Source organism: Crocodylus siamensis, chromosome 9 (genome assembly GCF_052110815.1).
Source record: "Crocodylus siamensis isolate JL-2025a chromosome 9, ASM5211081v1, whole genome shotgun sequence".
NCBI lineage: Eukaryota > Metazoa > Chordata > Crocodylia > Crocodylidae > Crocodylus > Crocodylus siamensis.
The window spans coordinates 69,492,140-69,515,336 of record NC_143403.1 but is presented as its reverse complement, the minus strand read 5'-3'; the positions used below and the strand labels follow the sequence as shown (position 1 = coordinate 69,515,336).

Sequence of the window (23,197 nt, the reverse complement as noted above, 5' to 3'; positions counted from 1 at the left end):
CTTCCAGAAACGGCGCACCCCAGGGCAGAAAGAATCATCCCATGCATCTGGCAGGTTTTTGTGGCCCCTTCCCCCACCGTGACACCCTGGCTGAGAACCACTGGGTCAAAAACAAAAACTGTGTCTACTTCCAGACCATTTTAAGCAGCGGTTGGTGACAACACCGAGGCGCCTGTCTCAGGCTGTAGTTCCCAGATCGTGACTATTTTCCGAATTGTCTGCAATCTGTCTAACCCTGGGTGGGCCTGCTAACGTGTGTGTTGTTTCAGTATGTGACCCAGGTGGTGAAGTACGACAGGAATGGGTTTAAACCGCGGGAGCGGCAGCTTGTTTTCACCACAGTAGCAGCTTACGTGGTGGAGATGGCCAAGATCAAACAGAGAATAGAGTATGCGACTCTCAAAGGTAATGGGCCCAGTCCTCTTCCAAGGCCTTGTGATGAGCATGTCCTTCACTTCCGCACTGAACTGATTCACCCCTTCCTTAATTCCTCGTCTCCTTCATCTTGCCCTCCTGGGCCTGAACAAATTATTTAAAAGCCATTGCTAATGGCATTTGGGATATTCTCACCCACCTGGGGTTATGGCTTCAACCACTTTCCTTGCTGACTTCACTGAGCCTGACTTCAGCGTGATGTAGCATGATCTGATGCGAAAGGGCAGGGTGACGTCACTCCCGATTGGGAAAATGTCCAGTTTCAGCTAAATTTCCCTGCTCCGCTGGTATTTTCCTCGTAGACTCTCACAGGGCCAAATTAACTGCATGAGTGCCTATATATGTGTAGTTACTCCCCCTTGCTTGAGAAATACCTATCTTGGTTGGTAGTGAAAAGAGCAGTGTGACCAGAATACTTCGGACGAGAATCTGAAATGATGGAGGAGATTTTAAATCTCATTTGGGGAACAAAAGTACCAGATCTCACTCTATCCCCTGCATAGATCTTTTTCACACTACAGATCATGCATATTTGATGCCAGCTAGTTTGCAGCTGGGAAATTAGATCACTGTTAATTAGCAGAAAACAGGCTCAGGGCAACAGGATGCAAATATTAGAGTCTGTGATGTTTGTGGAAATTTCTGCTCCCTGTAGAGAAGCGCAATCGGCTCATGCATGTGTTCACGAAACTGCTGTAATGTGAGGAAAAATCATTACACATTCAAAGTAGGTTCTTTAAATAAAAAAAAATACAGATTTTTGTCTGGATCTGTGAACTCTTGTGGAGAGCAAAGGTCCCAGCAAGGTAGCGAAGGATGTTCTGGACACAACTTTCAATTCTGAAGAGAACTAAAACAATAGAAAAGATGTAAGCAATGAAGACCAATGCCAATTTTTGGACAGTGCAAATGGTATGTTTCCTCTGTGGTTCTTTTAGCAAGGGTTTCCTGGGGCTGATCAGCAGCACAGCAGGCCTAAAAAGGCTGCAATTTTGTGTACAGGAGTTAGCTTTTACTGCCTTTGTTCTTGTCTGAACAGGACAGAGCTACTATAAAGAGAATCTCCCCTTCCCCCAGACCCCCAATGGGCACCCATCTCCATCTGGGAATGACCATGATCTACAGCTGGCTCTTAGCTTTTCTTCTTTTTAACGCTGGGGTTCCTTTCCAGGTATTTCCCTCAGCAATCTGAACGACAGGATCCTGGTCATTCACATTCCTCAGGACAATAAGGACAAGAAGGTAAAGTATTACAATAAAGCAGCCTGTGAGTGCAGGGCTACACGCACTGTCTGCACATGAGACAGCCGTGTTGCCATGCTTCCTACCTGAACCAGAGGCAGTGTTTTAGCAAAGTTGGCTTCAGCAGAACTGTTTGTCCCTGTCTAAAGAAATCTGCTGAGCCTTTCTCTGTCCCTCATCGCTGTGTCATTGTGAAAGCATTTCCCCCTATTTAGAAATGTCTCTAGTGGAACTGCTGGACCTGCAGCGAGAAGCTCTTAACCGTGATACCTGCTGACTCCTGGTGTCCAAGCCCATTGATTTATTTTATCCATGTTTCTGGCTTCCAGGGGGATGTAATCCTGCAGTGCGAGCATATCTTTGAGACGGTCACTAAGCTCTGCATGCTGTCCAACAGGCAGAGCGCTATCAGGATCGTGCAGGGAAGGTAAGCGGTGACCTAGAGCAAGCTGTACTTTGTGAAGGGACACAAGCCCTTTGGTCCAGATGGTACAACCCTATGGAAGAATGCCATGTGCAAATAGATCAGAGGGCCAGATTTGCCCTTAAGCAGGTTTATTTGGATAGTAATCTACCCTTTTTCAAACACACCAGTGTTTCCTGCCATGGAAGAGAGCCAGCAAGGCTATGCAACAACCAAACAGGCTTGCATTTGGGAGTCAGCTTCTGGACATTCAGTTAAAAAGAAAGACTCCAAATCCTCCTTTGGGTGCTTTAAAGCCTGTGATGATTTAATGGCTGGGTCTCTAGCCTGAGTGGTACTGACTTGGCAGAGGGCCTAATGGATTTTGCCAACAGGGCCCTTCAGGAAAATGCTGCTGTCTGCCCTGAAAGGCACAAGCTCTGGAGATACCAGCATACAGGCGCAGAGCAGAGGCTGCGCTTTCCTGATGGCCCCTCCCAGTGTGCCAGCAACATGAATGCAGCCTGTCTTGCTAAAGCCCCTAAAGCCTCGTGAATAGACTGAAAGTGGTGGAATGTGAAAGCTGCAATGGATATTTGCTCCTGCTCTTATGTCCCTTCCTATGATCTCCGCATTTCCATTGCAATGAAAGCCAGCCTAGATATTAATGCTGTTCCAGGAGTGCCACGCTCGCTCTCGCAGGCTGACTTCTGTCTCTGCTTAACTGTGCTTGGAAAGCATCTCGTTTCAAGGGCAGTGGGTCAGGCTAGCACCTTCCATTAATCAAATTGGTCTGGGTTGTGTTGCACTGGTGCAATTGTTCAGAGACCTTGCTGCAGCCTGAGGGACTTGCATCTTTTAACTCAAGCGTGTCAAACTCGCCTTGTGCCCTGGGTCAGACCCAGACTGTGAGGTTTCCTGGGCCACAGGGTGGGTTTAGCTTGGAGCATGTGGCAGCAGCTCTAGCTCTGGCATGGGAGACGAGGCAGTTTCAGCATGGGGTAGGGGTAGAGCAGGTAGGTGAGGAGACGGGGCTGCAGCAGTGGCAATAAGAGAAGTGGCGAGAGGGCAACTGGGGCTGTATCAGACATCGCTCACCCTCCTGCCACTGATGGCCATGGTGGGCTGTGGATTCTGCAGCAGGCCACCCCTGCTGCAGCCCTCGACTTCTGGGGGACCTGCAGGGAGTCCAGCGGGCTGGACACAGTGGCTCTGTAGGCTGCAGGTTTGACACCCTTGTGTTAACCTGATGAGATTTTAGTTGGGAAAAGAAACAGAAGAGACTAGCATAAAGCCTCCAGTGAGAAATGCCTGTAAATGAGTAATGCCCTTCTGTGCTTGCAGCCTGCAGTTCAGCATTGGCCCTGGGAAAGAAGGGACGATGGTTTTCACTGTTGGGCAGGAGCCTCAGGTCTTTAGAGCCAAAAATGGACAACTAACCGTGGTAAGGACTTGTGTAGGAACCAGGGCCCTGCTTTGCTTGGTGCTAACACCCCCATGGGGGTGCATTAAGTGAGCAAGTGCCTGTAGCTTGGGGTGTTCCTTGGGAGAGGGAGCCCTGTTGCGTTCTCCCTGGCCGAACATGACTTGGGGTGCAGTGGTACGGTCAGATAAATGATGGTGCACAAGCTTCTCGTACAGTGGTGCTTCCCCTTAAGCCATCTGTTCACCTGGGTCACCCTCCCACTGCTGTTTGCTCCTCCTAGCCCTGCAGCTCCAAAAGGGCTGTGGGACAGGGAGCAAGATCCTCTGTGGTGTTCATCTCCAGAGTTGACTACGGTTGCCTGCCGACCCCTTGCTCTGCTCTGATGGCAGCACGGGAGCTGAAGCTTGAGCCCAGCTCAGCTTGTCAGACCCCGGGTTGGGTTTCTGATGTCGATGGTTGCCCAAGCAAGCCAAGGACCTGGGTTCCCTAAGAAAGCAGGCCCTTCTGTTACCACCGGCAGCCTCCCTTGAGGCATGTTGGTTATTCTTCAGAGACCCTTTGTGGCTCTTTGTGCCAATCCCCAGTCGTGCACGCCTACCATATGCCTTTGCCTGTAGCTGCCCCAGACCTGCAGGTGATTGCAGTGTAGTTCTGCTTCCAGACAGCCCTGCCTGAGCTTGAATCCAGGAGCTGAGAAATGGCTCATTCCTTTCTTTGCAGGTGGCCACCAGCGGAAGGTCCTGATGGGAAGCTGGGCCCCCTGTTCTGTCTGTCAGTCTTTGCTTGTGAGAGGAGCCTGGGATGGGATCAGCACCTGCGTCCGGCGGCTGAGAATTTTCTGCGGTCACAGGACTGTTGTGACTTGAGCATTCATTTGCCTTTTTAAGCTCTTCCATTTCCTTTTTTAAGCTTTGAGCTTATCCAGCTCTAGGTGACTAGATTCCATTGGGTTGCTGTCACGTTCAGTGTACGCGGGTTGTGGTCGGACAGATGCGTGCTACAATTGTGCAATGCTTGAAACCAAAAGCTGAAGCTCTCAAACATGTAAAATATCAGTTTTACGCACCCATGAGGTTAAAGCTGAGACCTTTAACCAGCCGGGAAAGATTTTCAGGGTAGAAAAAAAAAAAAAAGGGCTTTCCCCAACCACTGCTCCTGAGCCATTTACTGTACTGAACAGGAGCACAGCACAAATGGTAGATCAGGGAACTTGGCACCGTGGACTGGAAACCCCCATGCTCCCAGAAATGCTGGCAACCATCGAAGCTGGCACAGCCGTGTATCCGACCGAGTCTGAGCAGGCAGAGATTTCTCTGAATGCAGTAGGGATAAGGGCTAGCAAAGGTCTCGTTACCTGAATCAGTATTTTAGCAGATGAGGTTGCACAGCTGGGGACATCGACATGCCCAGCTTTCTTTCTGGCCAATCGCTTTCTAGGGTAGGGAAAAGTTTTTTCTATTGAAGTAACTCCATGTTGTTTCTTCCTATGCTAATGGCTATGCACAGTGCACTGTGAGAGGTATGGGGCACTGGAATCAGTAATGAAAATAAAAGGTGAAAAAAGTTTTTGGCTTGACATTGAAACCTGCTGGGTTGATAGGAAGTTTCTGAACAAGATGGTTCTGTGACCCCAGGTGAGGCATCTTTGAGGGTCTCCCTGCAATGAGGTAAAATTCCCTTCCCGAACTCCCACAGAAGTGAACAACCCCGGCTGCTGGCAGCTGGAACTCAGCCCCTGTTCCAGCGACAGGTGTGTGCTATGGCAGGTGTAGAAGTTGTCTCCCCCTACAGCTGTATCCCCAGTGGGGTTTGCTGTCTCACGTTGAGACAAAAGTGCCTTTGCTCAAGTCAAACCCAAAGACTCCCAAAATCTGCTTGGGATGAGCTGAAGCCATGTGAAATACCTGCCACTTGCTGCCTCGAAGTCCTGGGGACACACTCCGAAGGGGGAAGAGTCCTGCGTGCCAGGGTGCTAGCTGTTCTACTATAGCTGGTGCTAGAAAGTAACACCAGCAGACGTGGTGATGGGCACTTAGCTTGAACTGAACAAGGAGGAGACACACTGGGGTAAATATGAAATGTTTCTGATTTATTTTGCATCTAGTCGAAAGAAGAATGGAAAAATCCACACTGCAAACACCACCTGTACACAGGACTTGAGCATGAGCTCTTGGTGCACAGCTGTGCAGAGTGGAGAGGTCCGATTGTACCAGCTGAATTCATTAGTGCCACACTTGGCCTAACCTGTGGAATGGAGCGATGCGGCGAAGAGCTAAGATTAAAAACTGAGGGTGCGGCTAAGCAGCAGTGCAAATGCAGCTGACAAACTCGCACAAGCTTTAAAACTAGCTACACAGCAGCCTGCCAAGGACCCAGGGTGGATAAGCGAGCAGCTCACCTACACTGAGCTCTGTGCAGCCATCTGTAGCTAGCTCAGGTGCCAACTGCTTTAGAACTGTTTCCATGGGCTGCGCTTTCTACTTCTCAGCACTGTGCAGACATTATCCTGAAAGCACTTTGAGCTGCAGCTTTGTAAGCTGCTGCTCTTTACCTCGAAAGACAAAAACCCTTCCCAGAACTTGCTGGCTGTCAGTATTACTGCCTGGTGGAGGGGGAGGAAAAAGTGTCAACCCTGGGTCTGACATGAGGGACTGTTTCCATTCGCTCTTAATGCCACACCTTTGCAGCTGCCAGGTGTTCAGGTTGCACGGGGCAACAGTCTCTAAAAAGGACCTGGTTGTGTTGCAGCCTATTCATTGTGTGAGTATGGAGGCAAAACCTCGGGGAGGCAGCTGCTGAAAGTACAACTTAATACATCAAAGCAAGGATGCTTTGCGTGATGGCACTGAAAACATCCGAGACCAGCAGTCTGGTCTAATGTTCACAAGTGCAGCAAAACCTGCCCAAAGCTGACTTGTCAGTGTGTAACGTGTTGTGTTCAGCAAGGCACTGCCCTGCTCTTCAGGCTGCGTGTACAAGCTAAGGACATGGACTGCTGGTCTTCCACCCTGGCCCAAATGATTCTTCGTTGTGTGCAATCAAGACTGCCATGCAAGGTGGTGGGTATCCAAGTCAGGGGACACTCGGTAATCCAGGTGCTGACCAGGGTGGGGAGGGACAAGCTGGGTCAGGAGGTCAGTCGGAGAACAGGGTCTAGGAACAGGCCAAGTCAGGAGCCAGGGTATCAGGCAGAAAGCGCAGACAGGGAGCAAGCAGGGTCGAGATGCTGGCAGATCAAGCAGAGAGTGAAGCTGGAGCACAAGCCAGAGGAAACAGCAAAGCAGGCTGGGGTCAGGTTGAGTCCTGCGGCTCGGACACTTCCTGTTCTGGGTCAGGGGGTTAACTTGGAGAACTGAAGGATCAGTCCTTCAGGCTAGGCCCCGCTGGAGGCTTCGGGACAGCTTTGACCAGTGTTGTTGACCAACTGTAGGCTGGGATAAGCAGCTGAACTGGTCAAGCCGAGTTCGAGGCTGTGGCCCACCAGGCTCTTTATAACTTCTACCTTCTAACAGACCTGTACTACAAACAGGGGCTGCTCTTCAGCACCCTTCAGCACAGGCACTGAGTCACAATTCCTTTCCATTATCAGATGCAATCAAATGTTGCAGGTTTCCTCTCAGACAGGAGACGACACTCAGGCTGTACTGTGCAGCTAAGGCAGCAACAAGCAGGCACTGAATAACCCCCAGGAATTCACCACTTGCTTCTAACTTGCAACCTATCTTGCAGAAAAAGCCTTCACCCTTTAGGCTTGGCGAAGCCTAGTTTACTGCTGGTGCAGGTCCTGGTGTAGGATCTACACCAGCAGTAAAGTGTTTCCCTGGGAGGGTGAGACGTTATGTTGCCATGAAGTAGTATCAAAAGAGCCGGAAGAAGAAAGCAGTGCAGGAAGCTCAAGGCTGTTGTTTCCTAAAGACTCCACAGGTAGGAACTTTAAAGGGGAAACACTTAAGGGGTTGAAATGCCTAAGTTGCAGGTGCCTGGCCTCTGCAGTGGAAGCCCGGGGCCTGCACTGGGGGCCCAGGCACCTATGCTGTGCACGTGCAGTCATGTACCTCGCAACAGGACCTGCCACAGCTGGCAAGCTGCAGGTGTGGCTGCCTGGAGCTGGCCAATGCTCAGCACTGTGGACAAGCCCCAGCCCTGCCTCCTGGTGATGGCCTGGGATCCCGACCCTGACGCCTCTCCTGAAGGTAAGCGTCAGCTTCTGTTTCCCAGAACAGAGCAGAGAGCAGCGGCCTCCTTGTTAGCCTCTCCTTGAGCTCTATTCCTGCCTCAGCCCGAGGAGGATGAATCCCCACTGGGGGTGGGGGTGCCCTAACCATTGGGTTATCTGTGGTGAGGGTGGCAGCACTCTCCATCCCCTCTTGAAGCCGTACCAGAGTAGACGATGAAAGTTATGGACCCAGAGCCAGCGGTTACTGCACTCACATGGGAGGTGGTGGGAGTCTGGGTTTGGTCCTTGCTCTAAACGCTGATTGCACACTTTGGTTAAATACACCCATTGTTGGATGAGAAGGAATTTGCTGTCCTGTGGGGATGTGAGCAGCCTGGGACAAAGACAAAGACACTGAGTGAGGTGCAAAGGCAGATTTCATGCCAGTGGCTTATCTAGTGCGTGAAGGCTGTGTGGCCACAAGGCTGATGCCTGATCAGCTCTAGCAGCAAACACTGTGGCCCCTTTTTGTGTTCATGAGCTCCGTGCTTGGCCAATGAGGAAACACCAGACTCATACACACAGCCCAGCTTGGAGCATGCAGTCTGATAAATGCACAACCTTGAAGTTCGTGAGCATGGGGGGGTTCTGTCTGCACAAGACTAAAAATAAAATGGGATGATCTCATGGCATCTCACTTAATGAGACCAACTGAGACAGGAGAAGGAAAGGGCCTTCGTTGCGACTTCCAGAAATCGGGAATGCGTGCTGTACTGGCAGCAAACCATCTACCGTGAGGAGTGAGGGCTTCTCTGGGGACTTATTACAGCATTACACACGGCACAGATATGACTGCACTTTAATGAAGCCTGTGACTGGAAGTTACAAAGTGATAACTCACGATGCTAAGCAGTTTAATTAGATTATAATTCACTCTGCTTGGTTTTTGAGACTAGTTTGTGTCACAGGAACTTCGATGTCTAATTCAGACACTGCTTATAGTGATGCACAAGGACCGAGACAGATGTTATACACAAAGCTGCCAGGAGGATAGTATTGGTTTAGCACTTGAATTCTTTGGCTGATGGAAATGGTCTGCAAACTCTTTAAACCTATGCCTGGAGCTGTACCACCCATCACAGAGAAGGCTGAATGCTTACTCTCTGTGTGCGGGCGGGACCATTTAAGGATTTCTGTGGTGATGCCAGCTGGTGAGCGCTGCCTTTGGTATTTCAAATGCTAACATATCACTTCATGACTAACTCTGCTGGAACCAAGTGCACCCTTATCTCGCTGTATGACCCTTGCTTTCATCAAACCTCCTGCTAACCAGGTTACAGGGGAACAAGGTGGGAGGAAGTGCTGCACTGCATCAGCTCTGTGGTCTATCTAGTCCAGATCCCTGTCTCCAGAGGTCAGCACTACATCTTTCTGGTGAAAGACTCTACAAGAGGCAGATGTCTATTGATCTTCCTCCGTAGAAGGTCTGGCCCCCGTGCCCAGTAGGGACTGGCTTTGAGCTCTGAAGCAGTAGGTGCCATTATAATCCTATTCTTATCCCTCAATTTCCAACTCCTCTGAATAATACATGAGATTTCACTACAATTGCTACTTGACTCCATAATAGGCAACAAGAGACTAGGAGGTAGATAAAATATTCATTTGCAGTAGAAGAGCAATCTTAGAAAACTAGATCTATACAGTATTCTATACACAGGATTTCAGCTCTGTCCCCCTCACACAGCTGCTGCTTCCCAGTAGATTTGGACTGACTAGGAATAACTGCACATGGTCCACAAGACACTGAAAGGGGCTTCTACACCACTTCCCAAGGGGAGTCTCTCCAGTTTGAGAGGCTCCTGCTGGGCTGGCAGTCCATGCTGCAGCTCTGCCCAGGGCAGCTGTGGGAAGAAGCCTTTGCGGTTGAGCTGGGAGTAGGTGGGGAAGCAGTGGCCTAGCATGAACATGCAAACTCCGCTCTGAGGTCAAGAGGGGGAAAGCATCTAGCAGTGACCAGCTCTGGCCGATACAACGGACACCTAAGGCAAGACGGTAAAGTATAGCTTGTTCCTCAAACCCTCCCCTCACCGAGGAGTTTAAACAGCCTGCATCCTTTAACTGCAGCTACAGGAAAGTTGAGGGTTCTCCACTACCCGCTATGGCACCAGCTTCACAGAACCACTGTGTCAGGTTTAAAAGAGAAGCTATGCTGTGCCTTGGCCAGCTTTTCAGTTGCTTGTTAGACAGATTAGCTCTCAGTACTTAACAGCAGAGTCCCTACACGTGCTTGCTGGAACCTGCCAGCCAGCTTTGGTTCTAAAGCAGTACCACAGCGAGCAGGTGGATTCTCTAGAATATGGAACTGAAAGGCTGATGCCCTCTGGGGCTACTAGCCCGCTGCCTTGTTGCCTTAAGGGTCCAGCCAGAAGGACACCTTAGAGCAAAGCAGTTGGGTTAGCTTTACTGTGGAGGAGAGCTGCATTGCTCCTGTATATTAGGCTCTGGGGCTAGGACAAACGTGGAGCCTGTAGAGAGGTGGGCTGCCGTTTTGAAAATCCCAGGGAAAAGTGCAGAATAAATACTAAGAGCAGAAGGGAGTCACTCCCTTCCTAAATATGAGACAGTAGAAAAGAGTGCTATGAATTTACAGGCATTTTCCAAGTGCTCCGATACGGCATTACCAGGCTGATCATGTGCCCGATGCCTCATTTCTCTAACAGAATTACATCCTGTTAAACACCCCCCGGCCATCTCCTCCCATTACAAAATGGAACCCGCAGATTTCACTGAACATAAATAAAACACCTGGTTCCGTCGCAGATCAGGCTACAGCTGTGCAAACGGAGCCATGCAGTCTGCACCTGTCCCTCAGCTCACTGATGGAGATGCGCCCGGTCATCGGGGCGCTTGATGTGGATCCTCCGCACGCGCTCGATACGCTCCCGCTCTTCATCCTCGTCCAGGTGATGGGAGCGGCCTGCTGCCCCACCCGTGGCCTCCAGCAGGGCGTTGTCAGGGCCTCGGCCATCCTGAGACTCATAGAGCAGAATATTCAGCGTCTCTTCATAAATGCGAGCTTCGGGGAACTCTACCTGGACACCCAGAACAGGCAGAGATTAGGAGAGGTGAGATCCACCTTGCTGGCTGGTGTGAACTTCAGCTCAGCCCTGACATTTTCTCTCCCTCTCCATGCTCTGGGGATGGCAGTACTTTGAACTGAGTGTGAAATCCAGCAAAAGTCAGACGTTAAGAGGAACTCTTTTCAGCAGCTATGTTTGAACTTCTGCTGGCTTTCACCTCAGGCATGCAAGAGTTGGTATCCCCCAAACTGAGCCATTACTGCCTAAGAGGCAGACAGCAGCAGGATCCTCTCTGAACAGGTAAGCCCCTATGTGAATGGAAGGCTACTGCTTTTCATAAATTCTCTACACAGGAACCTTAAAACAGTGAGTGAATGACTGGGCTCAGAGATCAGTCTATCTGCTCTGTGGTAGATCAGGACCCCGTTGTGCAAGCCACTACAAACTAAAATCCCTTCCCCAAAGAACAGTGGTAGGTTTGATTGTCCTGTTTTATATCCTCTCCCTTTTACCAGACATTGTGATGGTCCAGGGAGACTAGGCTATTAAAGAGAGTCCTCAAACCAGAAGGCCGTGGGCCAGTCTGAGGATAGTGGAGGTCAGCTGCTAGGGAGTGCTAGTGAGTTTCCTGCCTACCTTTGTCTGTTTCTTCTCAGTAGCGTAAACGATGGAAGTGCAGCAGACTTCAGCAATCTTCCGCCCCTGTCCGTAGAAAGACCAGCAGCAAATTTCATCTCCAATCACATCCTTTATGAAAAGGACTCTCCCATTAAACCGCAAGGACAGCTTATCGAACAGCTCAATGTTCTTCAGCATATTGTCATCAGAATTGCTGTGTAACACCAAAACAGCCTCAATGAGAGTCCAGGCAGAAAGGAGGATTCAGGGTAATTAATGGTTGTGGATGCCTAAAGGTCTGCTTCTAGGGCTATCATGCGGTAGTGAATGACATGCCCCTAGGACCAGAGGAAAGCCTCCTGCTGAAGGCTGGCCTTCAGGGGTTCTGCGTAATATTGCTAAAGGACACTGTACTTATGTATGAAAAGCCATCATCCTAATTAAAATGTTTTTTCAGCTCAAGCTGGGCATTTGCTGGGCTGTGACTGACACGTGACATGAGTCCGATATGGACAAATACAAGACCAACCCCGACTGTTTTATCAGCTGTTATAAAACTGCCTCGTTCAGAAGCATGTTGGCAGCTAGCCAGGGGTCAAAGGGCTCTGCCAGGTCTCATGATGGTGGTGAATGGTCTATGGAGGACACAAGTCAACACCAGAGTGTACTAGAGGCAGCTGGTTCCCAATTAAACTATATGATGTCAGTAGCTTTTAACTGGGGAACGGTCACTCCCTCTTAAACTAGTTAGCAGTGAATCCATGAAGTACGTGGGGAGGAAAAAGCAGTCACTGCCCATTAATAATACTGTTGGCTGGCTCTGAGCAAAGGGAAGGCAACTGCTGCTCTGTGAATCTGATTTTACACTTTTTTAAAAATCCCAGTGGAAATGGTTGGTACAGTTGAAGTCAGGAGACTTTACCTGGTGTAGGAATATTTGTTGTTACTTCTGTTATACAGCAACTTCACTGCTGGCTGCAGAGAGAAAGCATGGTTAGAGCAATTTTTAATTGGCTACAGTTACAGTACAGCTGGGGGTCTACTCGGAGAAAGATGTGTGTGCTGTGAGGTGAGTTCAGTGCTGTGACATTTTGCTGGGGAAAGGTGCTCAAGTAACAACCCTTCAAGCAGGTTTCTGTTCATCCCCAAGATAGGGACAGCAAGAGCTTTCCCAACAGGCATCTCTTATCAGGCCTGGAGAGGGCTTCCCTGCTGGGAGGACCGAGTCAGAATTCATTCTCTGCTGTCCTTTCCACCTTTGCCAGGAGCAGCGTGGTGATCAGCTACTAGAAACGGGAGCTGCCAACTCATTCTGTCTGAGGTAAGTGCCAGCCCCTCCCAGCCTGGGCTGGTAAAGCAGATGAAAGGCTCTGAAATATCCCGTTACGGAACCCTTACATCAGCCTGCCCTCTGCACTCCCTTTATTTTGTTTAGACCTAGCTTAGTTGCATCTGATATCTGATTTATGTGGAGCGTTCAAGCTGAGCACGTATCGTTGTGGAATTAAACTACTGTGCTCCAGAGTGCCTGGTAATGCTGAGGGAGAGCCCCCCCGCCCGCAGCCCCCACCGCAGGGACATGGCCCAGCCCATGCCTCCTTACCTTATTAGAAGTTGCTATGAGTTTCTGCTCTTCCTTGGAAGATGTGATGACTGGCACCTTGCAGAAGGGCTCGTACGCGTCTTTGTTCTGCTGAGACAAAGCCAGCAATGAGAAGAAACTGATGTCAGGGCCCTCCTCCATCCTGAAGCCTGCTGTTAGCCAGAGCAGTGGCTCGTCATCTCCTGGAGCTTGGCAGTGGCCTGCCTCTCCGTAGACACAACAGGGTATGGGGGCACTACCTGCTGCTTCCCATCTCAACCCTGCCCACTGAGGGGAGGAGCCGTAAGAGAGACTGCTGTGGTATCTTTGGGAAACTGGGCCTTATGCCCAGAACCACGTTAATTCATGGGTTCTATCTACCTGTGATTACGAAGCTGGCTTCTGGGGTCATGTGTCATGACTTCTCTTTCATTTACGTGAGTTTTTCTAGCCTGTTGACATTTTCTTTTTCCGCAGTATAACTGCTGCGGGGAGGGTTGGGAGGGCTTGTCTGCTCTGCATTTAACAGAGTCATCCTGCAGTTGAGACATGCGGCCACGCAATATAAATCTTATGCCACCATCTTCTTCTGCTCTGGATGATGCTGGAGATACAGGTGACAGAAGGCTGAAAACCAGGCCTCTTCATGCAAGACATGAAGAGGACAGTGAGGGATCATGAATACCCTGAAGCAGAGACAGAAACCCAGCCCTGTGACCAGTCGGCCTGCGCACACCCAGCCAGGAGCTGGAGAAGAGTGGGAGCAGCTGTTAGCTTATGCTGGGTCTCCATTACAGAAAGCGGGTGGTGCTGTCAAGAGACATAACTGGTAGTTTGTGGGTCTGCTCAGGGCTCCTCCATATTGGGAGGATGCAAGTCAGTGGCGTTTCTTTCACGTACACAAGACAGAGGGGTTCTGCCCAGCTAACATCTGAGCATTTTAAATGTCCCTCAATGCTCCTCACCCACCTATAGAGCACAGACTGTGTATTTCTCTCCTCCTGTATCCAGTCTGCTGCTACAACACTTCAATGCCATAAGCTCAAAATAGCAACCACTCCTGAGAGAGGATACCACCATCCGCCTCCCCTTCCACTGCTCCCTTCTCCATGTGCTTTTTCTTTCAGCCTGCCAGGATCAATACATTATTTCCTAGCATGGATATACCTTCTGAGGACCCAGCGCTATGTGGAAAAGTGATACAGCGATGACAAGTCCAGCCACCTTTGCACATGGGAGAGGAGCCATGTACTATACAGCCAAGTAGCACCCTGCCATGTGGACAAGCTCAGTCAACAGAGGATTGGAACATGGACTTGGAAGCATTAATGGTCCCAAGTGAGCAGCCAGTTTCCCTCAGCACCACCCACCTAGGAAGGGGGCCTGATGGAACAGGTGGAGGGGACTGAGCCTCCAAGCAGCTGAGGCTGATGCCAGGACTCCTCACTAGCCCCGTAGTAAGGAGGCTGACACCTACCTGCAGGGCGGCCTGGCACTCATCCACCAAACCCTGGACCAGGTAGTACTTGGCCTCAGCCAGCAGCTCTTCAATCTCTCTGCGGCTCTCAGGAAGTGGCACGGCTCCATCACGCAGATAGTTTAAGATGGTTCCGAAGTGCTTCCCGCAGCGGTCGATCAGAATCCAGCCTGGGAAGAGACAAAGTGGGGCACAGCTGGAGAGGAGGAAGGGAAAGCTTGGCAAAATCCTCACCCTCCTTGGCCCACGAAGTCAGCTGGCTAGGATGTAGGCACAATGTGCTGCAGCGTGATGGACAGGAGGGTCTCACATGGGGCTTGCACTGGAGGCTGCGGGGTGACTAACTCCAGAATCCCAGCTCTCTGCCCAAGCTGGCAACCAGCCCAGCAGCAGGCTGCACTTGCACAGGGAATCTGCTCTGTCTGCATCTCCCACACTCATTTAAGTGTGCGTGTAGGGGGAGGCAGGAAGCTCACTTTGTTTCCTTCAGCTCCCCAGCCACAAGTGAATGGCTAAAACTGAAATAGTGACAACTTCAGTAGCTGCTTGCCTCAAACCAAGCAGCTGGGATCTGTTTCTTCTGTGGTATCCACACATTCCTTCCCCTGGAATCCTGCCTCCATTTGTGGAGCTGTTCGCCTGCTCCCCTCCCCACCCAGCATGCCACCTCCCACAGAAACAGCTACCAGGACAACTTTGTACGGTTGCGGCTGAGAAGATACCTGAATGGGGCAGACGAGAAGACTCACCAGCTGGATGGAGCCTGTGGAAGCTATGGCTAGTCAAGAATGGACACAGGAAAAGAAACCTGGGAGTCTGAACTCCTGGTGCCCCATCACAGCTCCTGGACCCAGGTTTCTGGTGGCCTACAGCTTCCCTGCTTCAGGAGCACTGATGAATGGTTAAGCCAACTGGAATTGTGTGTTGTTCTGCGACAGACTCCCCCTCCCACAACACAGATTAACATGCATTTCTTGCCCCATGCCTGGATGCTGAAGAAGTGCTTTGCCTACTCCATGCCCAGACACTTGGGGGACTGCTTGACTGCTGCCCTAGCTTTACTTTTAACAGCAGCATGGGAAGATGTGGGTTGAAATGAACCCCTCCCCCACGTATGAAGGCTGAAGAGGAAGGAGAAAACCAACTAGCAGATGCTCCACATTTTGGGCTGTATCCCTTTCATCCCCATTCCAGTGTCCAAACAGCATTGAACCAGAAGAGCGGCATTGAACTAACTACCAGCAGCCCGTTTCTAAAATTCCCATAGGTGAGAGATGAAAGGCGCTCTCATGCTGACAAGAACGCTTTGTAGCAGTATTTGCCAGGAGTACTAATGGAGATGAGAAGAGTTCCAGCACGAACCAGAGTGTTTTTCCTTGTGTAAGTCTGTGAACAGTGTGTCAGTGTTTCACCTCTAATACCCAGGCCTCTCCTGAACTGGACCAAATGAACCCTGAAAGGTGTTATGCAATCTGGAGGCTCAAGTTTCCACAAACTACCAAAAAAGCCTTTTATGGGCTTGGACTCAGGAATGCACTAAGGAAATACTTGTGGGAAAGGATTCATATTTTGGACAAATAAGGGAAAGCAGGGAAAATGCACACCGGATGTTTTAAATGAGTGGAATTACAAGTAAACCCTGATTTACTTGGGTAATGCTTTGGGTGCAGCATAAGCTTTGCCTGCTGTTCAGCTAATTAGTAAGACTCCAACAGGACTCTTCCATGCATTTTTCCTCCACAGCTATTAATGTAGATGTAAGACTGAGGTCAGGGTCTGGGTCCATAGGGGCTGCAGGGAGCCAGGATGGAAATGTAGACTTGTCGCAAACCAATGAAAGGATGAAAGAACATGTTGTCTTGGAGCACTGCCATCTACACTACAATAAACACAATATCTGGCTGCAGCAGAAGTGAGGATCTTTGTCCTGTGCAGAGATACCTCAAGTGGTGGTATGCCACCGAAAGGGGGAAGAGTGCATAAAACAAAGCAGTAAACAAAGGTGTCATCTACCCAAAGCCCAGAGCTACAGTGGGCTAAACAACTGGTAACACAAGCATCTAGGGACAGAAAAGGGGCATGTCCTGAGCATAGGACTAGGATCCCAAACCTCCTCAGTTCCCAGCTGACTGTGATGCCTCCTGCAGACTGGGTATGCCAACTTCTGTGGTGGTTTTTCCTCCCAGCAGCCTGGAGGAGTGCTAACTTCCCTATGCCCCCAAACAGTGGGAGGGAGGGTGAGAGAGAGTTTCCAGTGCCAAATACAGAGAAAGCTTCAAGATAGACAGCAACCCCACCAGAGTGACTTCACAAGAGCTTCTGCTCTGTCCAGCTAGCTTCAACACACAGCCTAAAGGCAATGACTAACCCATAAGAAGGGGGCCAACTGCCACTCGGTCTGACCTAGGCAGAACTGGAAAAGCAGATTTCACTGGTAGCCCTTTACAGCTGAGTTTTAATGACTGTAATTCAAAAATGCCTGTGGATGCATCCACTCCAGGCAGGGCTTAATATCCCCAGATGGTATAATAAAGATATGCTACACTGTTAAGAAAGATGAGAATTTAATCTGCTCTACGAAGATGGCACCCACATACTGAAACCAAAGCAAGTTACACCTTCTGGCCAAGGCTGAACAAGTAGCACCGTGGCATTGAAGGCAAGAGACCTGGAGTGCTCTTTCTTAAAGTAGATGAGGCTAAATATTTTCTCTCAAATGCTGTGCAAAAGGCTGGCAGGGGGGATGACACACAGGGGACTAAGTAGTTTCACTGGAGAACTCTGGGAGGAGAGAGCATGATCCCACAAAGAGCCTTTCTTCTACCCTGCCACAGCAGTAAGATGCAGTTTTGTCATGGTTGCAACCAAACCTGCCAACTAAATGGAAGCATCTGCCAAGCACAGCCAGAGAATGGGGGCAGTTTCTCCTGTGGGCTGAGAAGTATATTTCTATTTAGGTAAGGGAAGAGCCTAAGTGATGGCAATGAGAGCCAAAGAAACAAGAGGATTTTCCATGTGAAAGATACCACAGCTTGTTTAAATAAGTTCCCTCATTCTTTCCACATTCTTCAAGTTGAGCTGCTCTTCCTGGAAACCCACTTATTTGTACCAGTTTGGGTGTGACCAAATACAAATATTTCGAAAGCTTTCAGATAAGAGTGCCTTCCTTTATAGCTCTGTTGCTATTGTCCTGATTTCCAAATATACTCCCAAGAAATTCCAGGGAGTGGAAATTCAAGGGAAGATAAAAGTATGAACTACTGCAGCATGAAATATAAAATAAGTAGTGTTAAGGTCCCAGTAAAACGCGAGTGCCAACTAGCAAATGAGGCATTTTCACAACAGGACTGAGATTCACAAATCTTACAGCCAAAACTTAGTACACTTCAAGTCATCTTTATGCTCCTCTTAATGATATCAATTTCAACTCCTGCCCTGATAGGAAAGTGAATGTGTCCCTTCACAGAAAAGCCAAGTCCAAATTCTAAGGACACACGGTATTAGCATTCTGCACTGACACCATGCATCTGATGCCATTTATCAGCAAGTGAGCAGTGCAAGCAGCTATTTAAATCAAGTCCCAAGTGTTATTCATATCACCCTGCCCTTTGGCAAGAAACTTAGCTTCTGGGTATGTTTCTTCATCTGTAATACACGTAAGGCGTTCTCCCTGAGAGACCTGGGGAAATAGCATTTGCACAGCAAGATGGAAGTGCCAAACATTGCTATTATCTTGGTTCTTTCAGTGCAGCATTACACTTGTTACTGCTGAAATCCTCACCACTGCTGCAGAACGACTAGATTGCTGTACCGTGCTTGGTACGTTGCAGTATTGTATTGTCTCCTAAGTGAAAGTGGTTGAGTAGGTGGCATTCTTTCTGCACAATCCGTACTGAATCACCGCTCCGCTGTGGTGCTGGCAGTTGTGTTGCTTCATAGAGTCTCTCAGAAGAATGGTAATAACAGCCCCACGGTAAGTAAACTTCCATGAGACTCTGCAATAATTGTAGCTAATTTGGATAGTTATAGCCCACCTACTCACCTACGATGTCTCTGTGCTGCCCATGGGAAAGGGGATTCCTCAGTCCCTATCCTAAAGCTTCTGAGCAATGTTCTGTACCATTAAACTCTCGCTATGTCCCACTCCAGAGACATCTGATTATTAATGACCAGGCAACATGCTTTAGCATTCATTCTACTCAATACCTGAAAACTTACAAAAACACTATGTAAAAACTGAAACTTGTTTTCCTGGCTGCATAGAGGTAAGCACTCTATCTAAAATAGCAATTTCTAAATTAAATGATATTTGCCCCTCTCACAAGTTATCCATGAATTCACCACCACCTCTCACAGGAGAATGTTATGAAGGCGCTGTCAAAACTACTGCTCACTTCTCACCAGCTCTAAATGTGAGAAGTCTTTGCACTGATAACCCAGGTTGAAATCTTCTGGCCAAGGTGTACTAGGCTTTGGACCAGTTGAAATGACATGTTCAAACATAAATATATTCACCAGCGGAATAGAGGTTGAAAGCTCCTAAGATCAGTCCGCTAATAAACTATGGATAAAGACCATCAGTCCAAACGTGCAAACTAGAAAACAGTCTGAGGCCACATCTACAGGAGACTGCAGACACAAGTACTAAATGATTCCACAGTAACCAGAGTTACTGTGCAGTAGCATCACTGAACGGCTTTTAGGTGATGCTGACTGCGCAGGAGCTCATTACTTTGCGCCACGCAATGCTACTGTACAACAGTAACAAGCTACTGCACAGTCGCCATCTTGTGTAGATGTGGCCAGTGTGTGCGCAAAATTGCAACACCCAAAGAGAAAACTGTTTTTGGAATGGCAAACAGTGATACTCCTAAATTTGGGAAGGCTGATATAAGATGGGGCCTTATATTCTGAACAGCTATTAACAAACTTTGCAGCCTAAATTAATTAATACATCTAACCAAAAAAAAAAAAAAGCAAGCTTTAGTAAGGTTGGTGCAGGTACATTTCAGAAGAAAGTAAGTCAGTTTGAAGAACAGTCTTTTGAAAAAGCACAATTATGCACATTCCAGGTTCTCTATAATCAAACCCATCTAAAGAGAGAGAGACTCCTTCACCAGCTTTTCTACAGATTAATTGCAGGTTTTTGCTTGGCTGCTCTGGTCTACGTGCATTAGTAAGCACGCTGCTGTCAGTAAGCCGAATGCCACGTCCTACTGCTTCCCTGGTTTCTTTTCTAGAATCCAAAAATAAATACCCTTGCACGTAAGATGAAGTTACGCAGGGGTGGGAAAAATGCAGCCCACCAGGCCATTCTATCCAGCCCATGGGGCCCCTAAAAATTTAGAAAATATTAAACTGCCCCTGGCTGCCCGTCATGAGGCCCTTGAGGCTTGCAAAAACTCAGTAGTGGTCATCTGCCTGAAATACCTGTCTGCCCCTGACAGCACCCTTTCATCCAAGGATCTCAGAAGGGATTTACCCATACCAAGGTTCACAGCCTTCAACAGGTAAGTTTTCTTAGCCTCGTAAGAAAAAGGAGAAGAAATTAGACACGTCAATTAATGTTTGGGAATTGAACTAAAAAAGCAAATTCTGGCTCTTAATCCCTTGTTCTAGCCACAACATAGCACTTTTCCACAGAACTGAAGTACTTAAGAGTAGATTAGAAGTTGGAACAATGGTGCTTGACTAGGACCATGGGACTTTACTGTCCTCTGAATAATGGGGAGAAAGGGAAAGTTGCAACTTTCTATGAAGCCAGTTTTCTGTCTTTTCTCAGAGGTACAGACTGTTAACCACAGTCAAAATTAGCCAAAGATTTCTCTGAGACTATGATGGATTCACTTCCTAATGCTTGTGCCAAATTAAGTTCTGTTATCCCTAGAAAAGATGACACACATGGCTGTCAGCAACGTGAACAGCTGTCTCTTTACCTTCACTGTCGGTAAGAACCTCCATGCGGCCACTGAACATAGCTTTGAGCATGGTGTCCTGCTTGGTCAGGGTCTGCATTGTAGTGTAGTAGAGAGCACCGCCTACGTTCAGCTTCACATACTTGGAACTGGGACTGGACCCTTTGAAAGAGGTGGTGCGGGTGGCAGCTGCTGGCACTGTTGAGCTCACCACGCTTTCTCCCGACATCTCTTCCTGCAACAAAGGGGTGACCCATTAGACCCAGCGTGCAGCGCAACTTGCTGCTCCTGCCTTTCTTAGACAAGTACCAGCACTATGCTGCTGTTGTACAGCCCTGCCAGGGAGCACGTGGTGCCTGAAACTTGCTGGCTCTTTGTTTTACAAATGCAGAAACTAAAGTCCCAAGAATCACTGCCCTGCCTAAGCTTGTAAAGCTGGCAGCAAACTTGGATCTGTCTCCAGCTCTTAGCACTAAGCCTCACCCTTGAGCAACTGCTGTTCCTAAGTCAGTGGGTCATAATCCCAGAGGAAGGAGGGCATGATTCTTGCTAGTGCCTTTTGCAAAGTACTGTCTAGCTTCTTGGCCTTAAACAGAAGAACATAAGCAGAGCAATACTGCATCAGACCAATGGTTCATCTAGCCTAGGATCCTCTCTGGGCAATTTCACTGGTTGGCGTCCACAGGCTCCTTTAATTCACTCGGGTGGGGGGGAGTGGGTGCTGTCCAGCGTGCGCCTTCCAGATTCCTTGTTATTAGCCCGTGAACCTTGCTCCCTTCCCTGTTTTCTTGTTATTTGTCCCCTGTATTTAGTCAATGTGTCCCCCCGGCCTCCCTTTAAGGGAGGATTATAGTTTGGCCTAACCCCACGACCCCTTGGGCACATCAAACAGTCCTGTCTTCAACAACCCACTCCTGTCCCTGTAACTGCTTTAGCTGTCCCAACACATCTGTTGAGGCCCACTTAATAGTCCCCTATATGAACAGAGGGGATAACCGGTTCTTCATGGGCCTATGGCTGTGATCCTTGTGCACCAAAGGTCCCTTCTATGGATCGCATATATTATATAATGAACTGGTAAACTGTGAAATAAATTGAGATGAACCACATGTGTGAGGTCATGATCACATGATAAAAATGCCTGACTAGCTATAAAAAGAGCCAACTAGCTACCAAGTGAGTGCTTGAGAATGTGTAATAACTCTTATCACTGGTTTCTACCCAGCTTTCCTTTGAATGTGTAGCAGGGCCCAAGCCCTGGGTCAGACCCATAGTTCATCTAGCCTATGAGTACTAGGCTCTTACACACCTGTGGTGGCAGCTCCATAAATCTGGCACAGTTTGCCCCTTCCCCCAGAAAAGGGAAACCTTGGTGCCCCCCTACCTGGAGTGCACGAGGCTGCAGCCCCTTCGCTGTCTAGCCTGGACATCCTGCCAAAGTTCTGGCTGCCTTACTCCCCACACCTGTTTGTGTACGCTCTCCCCATCCACAGCCCCAAGGGACCAAGTCCTGAGACCTCCTGATCCACCTCCTCCTAGTCTACCTGACTAGGCTCTGGCTGGGGTAGACCCCCAGGGATTGTGGGGCTGCCTTCCTGGCCCTGGTCCATTTACGTCTCTGGGCAGCTTCCGCTGGCTGCTCAGACGTGTTCCAGGGCCAGCGGCTGCTGTGCAGTGTGCTCTGCTCGGTGCCCCATGTGGCTGCACTCGTTCTGAATCTGTGCCGTTGCTCTTGTCCCTGCTCTGTATCTCGTTTGCCCAAGTACTCTTGGACACGGCCTTCGTGGCCTCCTCGCTGAGGCAGGACTCTGGACTGGCAGCTCCAGAGGCCTCTGAGTCTACATCAAGCAGCTGTGTCTCTCTTCTGCATTGGAAGAGCGACGTAGCTGCAGCAGTCTGGAAACGAGGCGAGGATCCGAGGGAGATCCTTCTTGCGATGCTGTCGGGATAGAGGCAGGCGAGCTTTCTGCTGCGCTGCCACCTCCCTCTGGCCTCCAACGAGAGCTGAGGAAGCCGATCCGGGATGAGAACGCTTGCCCGGCCCCAGAACAGCAGGTCCAATTAAAAGAGACCACCCGGGCACCGAGCCCCGGGGAGTCTGGCTGGGCTGGGAAATGTCCCAGTTTTGTGAGGGGGTCTTATTAACTCGGCTGCTGAGTGCGGGGGGGGGGGGGGGGTCTGGCCTCACCCCACTGCCCCCCCATATCCCACACATTCCCCCCTTCCCCCACCGCCATATCCCAAAACCCTTCTCCCTCATGTCCCACACCCTGCCCACCCCCCCGTTACCAGAGGGTCCCGTTGCCGTAGCAACACCCCTTTCTCCCGTGTCCCACATCTCCCCTTCTCCCTCAAGTCCCACACCCCGCCCCACACCCCGTTACCGGGGGAGGGGCCGTTGCCGTAGTAACACCCCGCGAGGTCGCCCCGCGCTCACCATGAACAGCCCCGACACAGCGCTTCAGCCAGGCCGGAAGCAGCCGGGGCGGGGCCACTTCCGCCCCTCTCTCGCGTCACTTCCGGGTCCTCCCTCGAAACCCTTCCCCGCGCGGGGTGCGTAGGCGGGGGCCGGAACTTGCGCGCGGGGTCGCGCGGCCGGCGGAGCGCTGAGTGCGGGGCGCCGCCCCACGGGGAAGGGTCTCCCTCAGGGGCCCCCGAGCTCCCCGCGCGTCCCCTTCCGCCGGGCCGCGACCATGTTCAGCGCGAGCCAGTCGTCCCGAGCGCAGTTCCTGGACAAGGCGCGGCAGGCCCGGGAGGAGCGCCGGGGGCTGAAGGAGCGGGAGCGGGCTGCCGTGCAGATCCAGGCCCTGACCCGGCGGTTCCTGTGCCGCTGCCGGCTGCAGAGAGAGATCAGGTGTGAAAA

General features: G+C 50.0%; 3 protein-coding genes across 4 annotated transcripts in view; 2 read left to right on the top strand and 1 right to left on the bottom strand.

The window, feature by feature from the left end:
* MYO1H (myosin IH) overlaps positions 1-5,421 on the top strand; it is a 36,920-nt gene extending 31,499 nt beyond the window's left edge. Inside the window, exons 28-32 of the mRNA XM_090062364.1 lie at positions 270-405; positions 1,607-1,677; positions 2,007-2,104; positions 3,425-3,524; positions 4,227-5,421. Of these exons, the coding sequence (XP_089918490.1) occupies positions 270-405; positions 1,607-1,677; positions 2,007-2,104; positions 3,425-3,524; positions 4,227-4,250 (429 nt within the window). The 3' untranslated portion in view covers positions 4,251-5,421. The remainder of the gene's footprint in view (positions 1-269; positions 406-1,606; positions 1,678-2,006; positions 2,105-3,424; positions 3,525-4,226) is intronic.
* Positions 5,422-5,574: 153 nt separating this feature from the next.
* Positions 5,575-22,907, bottom strand: KCTD10 (potassium channel tetramerization domain containing 10). Its single transcript, XM_090062366.1, has 7 exons — positions 22,772-22,907; positions 20,356-20,569; positions 14,420-14,589; positions 12,964-13,050; positions 12,283-12,335; positions 11,379-11,574; positions 5,575-10,754 (listed from the first exon to the last, which is right to left on the bottom strand). The coding sequence occupies exons 1-7, from the start codon at positions 22,772-22,774 to the stop codon at positions 10,536-10,538; spliced, it is 942 nt and encodes a 313-aa protein (XP_089918492.1). The 5' UTR covers positions 22,775-22,907; the 3' UTR covers positions 5,575-10,535.
* UBE3B (ubiquitin protein ligase E3B) overlaps positions 22,886-23,197 on the top strand; it is a 30,896-nt gene continuing 30,584 nt past the window's right edge. For both annotated transcript variants that reach the window (XM_090062361.1, XM_090062362.1), the window contains exon 1: positions 22,886-23,188. In XM_090062361.1, the coding sequence (XP_089918487.1) occupies positions 23,028-23,188 (161 nt within the window). In that variant the 5' untranslated portion in view covers positions 22,886-23,027. The remainder of the gene's footprint in view (positions 23,189-23,197) is intronic.

Bases quoted from the DNA above. Each gene is read 5' to 3' on its own strand.
- KCTD10 (XM_090062366.1), bottom strand. The intron at 13,051-14,419 runs GTAGGTGTCAGC...TTGTCTCAGCAG, and splicing joins AGTGCCAGGCCGCCCTGCAG to AACAAAGACGCGTACGAGCC. The intron at 10,755-11,378 runs GTAGGCAGGAAA...CTGGGTGTCCAG, and splicing joins CTGAGAAGAAACAGACAAAG to GTAGAGTTCCCCGAAGCTCG.